This window comes from Cariama cristata, unplaced genomic scaffold (assembly GCF_000690535.1).
Source record: "Cariama cristata isolate BGI_N322 unplaced genomic scaffold, ASM69053v1 scaffold16324, whole genome shotgun sequence".
Taxonomy (NCBI): Eukaryota; Metazoa; Chordata; class Aves; order Cariamiformes; family Cariamidae; genus Cariama; species Cariama cristata.
In genome coordinates, this window is record NW_009611395.1 from 37,409 (window position 1) to 44,295 (window position 6,887).

The following is a 6,887-nucleotide window of genomic DNA, read 5'->3' on the forward strand; positions in this document are numbered from 1 at the left end:
AACTACAAAACTGTGTAACACAGGTGTCATGCCTAGAGACAGAATAAGGAAAGATCACCTGTATCATCTGGTCTGCGTTTGTGAGTAAGCAGACACCAGATGTTTACTTTAGAAAAGGATCCATGGGAAACCCAAGAAGCACATCTCAAGTCACAGGCCACAGAATGCTTCCTGACAACATAAAGAGCAAAACGCAGTAAAAGAAGAAAAGCCAGTACTTCATGTCAGGAGAAGAAAAAAAAAAGGCATATGATCAGTCTCTGTGTTAATAAAGTATGCCCAGATGATGAGATTGAGGTATAGCAGGTCCACCAAGTTCAACAAACAACGGTGGCATGATTTCTGCCCCTTGTACCAATGGTGTTAAGCTACTATTCAGACATTAAGAAGGTGGGGAAAAAAAAAAAGAGTTGTAAGATGGACAATATTATATGAGCTTAAGCACCTCCTTGCTCCTGCCCTGAATCACAGCAACAGAAATATCGATAACCGTTATTGACAGTTATTTTAAAAATAACTGCCCTACGTCTGCACACTCTAAAAACACCCAGCTACAAAAAAGAAAAATGTTCCTAGCTTCTAACTGTTGAGTCTAACACAGTTAATATTATAAATTACATTATTATAAATATTAATGAATATGGAACGTACCTGCCAGTCAAATATCCAACAGCAGATGCAGCATAACAGGCCTATTGAAAATATTACAGTTAGTTACACAATTATTATTATATATACATTTCATGATATCTTGTACAAAACTTTCAACAAAAAATACCAAAAATAAGCAGGTACAGATTTTCCCGTGATCATGAGAGCTTAAATGTAAGTAAAAGCATCCCTTCACCCTCCCCATTATAGAGTGTGCTCATGAAAGTTTATGTGAAAAGTCTCAAGACTCCTCTCCACATTTCAGGTTCCCGTTGTTCCAGGATATTGCACTAGGAATACCTGGGATTCAAAAAAGAACAACAAAAAACACCACGTAAAAGAAAAATCCCTAAAACCAGGGAAGCAAAACGAATAGAACAATGTAAGAAACTTCAGCCTTCCACTGCTTTCTGGACTAACACAGAAGAGGAATTTGCAAGAGAAAGGAAACAAACAGAAATCTAGCCATCACTGGAATGACTCATTTTATTTCAGAAATTAAGCAAAAGGGTGAAATCCCACGCTGGAGAGATTCATTAGAAGATTAGGGATTGTCTTTTACAAGCCGAGCTGCTGAAGTACTTCTCACTCCATTTCTGGTACCACACTTAGCTTTAGCTACTTTGACATTTTAAAGAAAAACTGCCTTTTGAGTAATTTTCACAAAAGTAATGCCTACAACATGTGTCAACATAGCTTACTGGCATTATTATTATGAAGTATGTTTTTATGCTATTCCTGTAGTAATATTAAACATTCAGATATAAATTTCACCTGGTAATAAGACAATATGTGATCAAGTAGAAACAGAAGCTTACAGGTGACCCAAGAAAGCCAAAGGATTCACATATGTGACATTGACAACTCGCTCATATTCTCTTGCTTTTGTCTTGAATTCAGCAAGTTCTAATACTTCATGGAAAAAACTAATTTTGCAATTTCTTTTTTAATTTATTTTTTTAAAGTAAGCTCCTGGCCTTACAGCCTGCCTCTTTCATTTTTAAAGAGCTGAGATTTTGTTTTTCAGTTTCATTTGAGGACTATTCTTCTTACCACAATAAGTAACACAAAAGCTCCTTCTAAAAGTTTACAAAGCTACTAAATATTTTTCTCAAACTTCAGAATAATTCTAGGTAACAGCATGTTAACAATTTCAGCTTCAATGGGTGAAAACACAGATTTCTTATAAGCTTTTACATGGAAGGAGAAACTGTCTTTAATATCCTCATGCTCCTACAGATACAGACAAACTGTCTGAGGAAAAGCGTGGAACTTAGTAGAGGAATAATAAGAAACCCTCATTTTCTTTGCAGAATTAAGATAGGGAATTGTTGACAAAAAAAGTACATTGACAAGAAAAATCTCTATTTTTCATACAACTGTGACATGGAGAAGAAAAATGTTGCTAATGTTCAAGAATTAGGTAACAATTTGATGACATATCTGTGTGCAAAAGTTTAGAAATATTTGGAGTAGGTGTTACTAAAAATCTTGTTAACGGAGCTCAAAGCATGGTGTTGAATTTCCATGGCAATCATGTTTTAGAACTGAGCGGCAAAATGAAGCAGCACATAGAATTTGGGTTCATGTACAGTCATTGCCACTAAAACTTTTACAGCTTCATTCTGCAAGGAAGCAACACAACCAAAGCTATCTGTATTTAGAGGAGAGGAGATCGTAAATAATTTTGAAGGCATACTTAAAAGATTTTTTTGTGTGAACAGTATGAAGGAAAACCCATTTTACTGATGAACCTTGCACCCTCACCACTAAAATGTGAGTAATGGCACTCATTATCTGTTAAGGTCACAACACAGCTGATCAGCTGAAACCAGATCCTTATGTTCCTCAGACAGGCAAGAAGGACGTAGGCATATAAAATGCCATTGCCCATCCAAACCACAACCAACATTAGGAAGAAATGTAGGAAGTCTACACATAGGCACTGAAGTCAGAGCTTGCAAACACCCATGAGCACTGGGTTTGAACTGCAGGCAAAGCAGAGGCCTGTTCCTCCCAGACAAGTAGAAATGCACTAAGCAGGGTTCAATTAGTCTGTTCTCAACTCAAACATAAGCAACCTAATACAACATAGCAAGTAAACAATAGTTAAACATTTTTGTACTCAGTGGCCTAGTTAAAAGAGTACTGCCATGCCTAGGAGTAGGTTTGAGGCCCTTATGTTAATTGTATCTAATTGTCGATGTTCCAGGACTGGTCTGTAGGGCTTGTGATCAAATCATTACAAGAACCTGCTGTATGAACCTGAGCTCGGCACACGGCGTCTTTTATTACCACATGTAACTTAAGTGCGGGTCTTGAAAATAAGGACACAGGTTGAAAGTGGCAGTCCCAGAATAACAATCAATTTGCTAATGGTCAATTACTGGTCACTGGAAAAGTACAACTTTGAGATCTGGGAAGACACTGGTTTTGCTTTAGGTAAAACAGCAACGGCTAAGCAAGGGGAAAAATCAAAACAGAACAAAAAAACCCAACAGATGTGCAACAGAATAAGGCACCTGTCTTGGCCTGGGAAAGCACCATGCAGCACCGCACAGTCCATAGTCCAGGCACGGAGGCCAAGCGGTAAGATCTCTTCAGAGACCAAAATGTCTATAAAAAGAGATCTTGAATCTAAGGGGTGGAGAAAAAAGATGCCCACTTTGGTTCCAGCTGCCCTTACTGAGGTGTTCTTAAGCTTGATTCCCTCGACAGCTAGCACCATCAGTGCTAACTACGCTGCACCAGCTCCAGCGTATTATATACTCGCTACTAACTTAGGATACGATTATCAAGAAGAGATTGTTTTGAATATGTAGTGATATTTATTATTAAAGGTTAAGAACTAAACATTCGCAATGTGTGTTGTTAATGAGTAACAACCTAGGAAAGGGGTTTTTTTGAAGTTTAAAACTGACCTGGGTTATCAGTCTTCTAAACAATCACAGTAATCTCTAATGACGCAGGGACAGATACACAAAACACACGCCCCTATTGAGTTGCAACACGACTACGCAGTTTCCAAGGGGCATACGGGATGCAGGTTAAACTGCTTCTAGCAAACTTATGCCATATTACAGGTCACAAGAGATTAGCTAACGGATACTGGTAGTACTACTTAACTTTTAACTTCATGCTTTAATCTGGCCTTTCTAGTCAAACGGTTTATTTTGCAGTTTTATAGGCTTTTGCTACATCTGGCGCAGAAATGAGACAGAAACTCAAGCCCTGAAAAAAACCTTTGTTTTCCATATATCTCAGATCTTATACAGCTACCTTTACCAATAAAGGAAGCAGCTGTATACACATCCTCCACAGCAGACCACACAACTAACAGACAATAAAACTATGACATGTGTAAATACTAAGTGTACCTTGGATATACTGTGTACAACCTTTTATTCTCTCCTCTGCCAAGCAATTACTTTATGTCTTCACAGAGGACAAAGAACAAAACAAAATCCCAAAATATATCTCTGCACATCCTTTTTCACTGCCCAAAGAAGAGAAACCCTGACATTTTGATGTTAAAACAAGTCTTCATGTTATTGTTATTCCCCTAAGCAAAAGTATCTCACCATTTACACAGCAGAATGTTTCTGCTCTTCTTCAATCTAACAGAAAAGAGTCTAATAAAGAGTGATAAATACGACAGCTTCTCATTTGGCAGTGCAAAGCAATCTTCTCTATTAGAGACACATGAGGAAATTAATTTTAATCATGTTAATAACCAAAGCTGAAACTAGAATACTTGCTAAATGGCCTACAGGAATATAAAGACTGTGTTGAATCCCCAGTCCTTCAAAGGAATCAAATACACCTTTTAAACATTTTTGTATATGTTTGCCTCACACACACATTACAGATTTTCCCATATAGAGGCACGCATTCCTCTATAAATTCTCACATTCCAATATAAGGATGTAAGGATTAGACAGCAAAAACACACAGCTCATGATCACTTGGTTTAAGGTAACTGCTATTATAATACTTCACTGACCTCTGGGACAATCCACAAAGGTGGAAAAGAGAAAAAGAACACTGCTGCAAAATACAGGCACCTGCATACTGTGCAGGTCCAGAATATTGGGAGCAGTTCCTTGTAAAAGTGGAAAATTCTAATTAATTAATTCTAATTAACAGAGAGAGACAAGACCCATAAACGAGTTAAAACACAAGAAAAATCTCCTGATAAGGTAATAATCAAGCTATTTATTTATTTGTTGGCATCAGTTATGGAAAATTGACAAATGTAGCAGAGCAACTCTGACTATGGAAAGCTGACAGTCCATTGCTAGCAGTTCAATAGCTAGCAGCTAGCTAGCCAGCTTGTGTAACAATCCTTGAAAATGAGGTATAAACCTGAGTTTGTTATATTCAGCCTCAGACCACCTAAGAAACTGCTTAAAGAGCTACTACTGGGGAAGTGCCTCATACTTAGACAACAAAGCTGAAATATATCCAATTAAGAGAGTCTAAGCATATGTTTGTGCCTGATTTTGAGCATTCAGAAGCGTTATAACTTTCTATAGTTTGCTGTTTGGTGAGCTTTTAAAACGGAGTTAAGGAAAAGAAGATATCACAATTATTGAAAATAGTCACGATAAGTTTATCAGCAAAAAAAATCCTCTTTGGGCACTGCAAGAAAGAAGAGTGACAAGGAAAAGGAAAAAAAAAAAATCTACCTTTTTAGGCCTATAGGAAATAACTCGTAAAATATCCTTCTAAACAAAAAGGAAAGAAGTAGCTAAGAAAGTCCTAAAAAAGGAATTAAAATACGACCAGTTAGAGAGAGAATGCTAATACTGTCCTAACTTGGAAGGGAAGACATCAGTAAAAGAAAATGACACTAGAAAAAAGTAAGGGAGAAGTATATTGGAAAGTCTACAGAAAGCTACAGAAAACCAAAAAACCTGGATGAGCCTCCACAAAAGTGGCAGATAAAATCTAACAACATATTACTTGAAGGAGACAAAATTGATCATTTCTTCTTTCTGTATTGGAATGCTCTGTTCAAATTCTTTTTCTCCTCATTTTCATCCTATCTTCTCTCCCTTATTAGAGAAAGGCATCTAAAAATGAAAAAGTTGCAATTCCCTTAGTAGAAAGGGAGAGGGCACTTCAAAATGCAAGTGTAGAAAGAAGGGCAAAAAGAAACACCCAAGCCAATCCACCAATGCTTTCCCTTACTCCAGATTGATGGTAACTGCTTCTCTACAGGTTCTTTAAAGGACTGTTCAGAGACCCATTCTTTCTAGAAAATGTAAATTGGATTTCATTCCATTGTAAAATAGTTAAAATAAAGGATTGGTTCTACTATAGATATATACTTACAGCTTGTTCATTTCTCATTCCTACATACTTTATTCCAACTGCTTGGGCTGCAATTGCAATTTCAGTGACTGGAATACCAACAATGCCAAACATGTATTCAATATTCTGAAAAGAAAAACGTTAAAAGAAATCAGAATTGTTTCCAAAAGATAGCTTTAATAACTGCATGCCAAACACAGTCATACTAACTACACAGGCAGTCTAAAAATAAATTGTAACAACATATATATTCATACAGAATTTCACAGGCCAGCGTGGAAACACTGCCAGCTGGCGTCCGCAGCTCAGTTCTCTGTAGTTGTGGAAACACTGGATTTTGGAGGCCTGCAAGCACTGGGAGAACAGCTCAGCCCAGCTCCTCAGTCAATGTATGTTTAGTGCTTTTTACTGACCACTTCTTACTGCTACATTTTTCCTGTTTCTCAGTATGTCAACTTTGCCTCCTCTGAAAATTCCCCGTAGCGTTTCATGGTTTTATGCTTTCACAGAAAATTAACACCAAAAAGGCCGCAAGAAACAACTGGCATAGTACCATGCCCGCAGAAATTTACAGATATAGAAAAGACTATGCTTATTTTTATTACAACTGAACTACTTTTTCGTGTGTCACAGGCCAAGCAGAAAGTCTTTAAGACCAGGGTCAGTTCAGCACCATCTCAAGTTTAGAAACAACACAGAGTTTTGATAACTGTAAGGGAGGAGTAGGAGGCACATAAAGCTGCCACAGGCACACCCGCGGAGGGCGGTCGGCACTGCCTGATGGCAACGGAGGTACCGGGAGAGCTCGGGAAGGGGCAAAGCGGTAAGAAGGAAGACGTGAGTGAAAGGCTGGGGAAGGCCGCCCAGAGGTCACCACCTCCAGCCTGCCCACGGCGGCAGAGGGACCCGGCGGGGCCGGG

General features: G+C 38.1%; 1 protein-coding gene across 1 annotated transcript in view; it reads right to left on the minus strand.

Annotated features, from left to right (window-relative positions):
- The window catches only part of LOC104160177 (2-hydroxyacyl-CoA lyase 1-like), a gene marked incomplete at its 5' end in the record, with an annotated part of 22,488 nt that extends 16,395 nt beyond the window's left edge, over window positions 1-6,093 (minus strand). Inside the window, 2 exon segments of the mRNA XM_009698248.1 lie at window positions 652-692; window positions 5,989-6,093. Of these exon segments, the coding sequence (XP_009696550.1) occupies window positions 652-692; window positions 5,989-6,093 (146 nt within the window).
- Window positions 6,094-6,887: the final 794 nt, after the last annotated feature.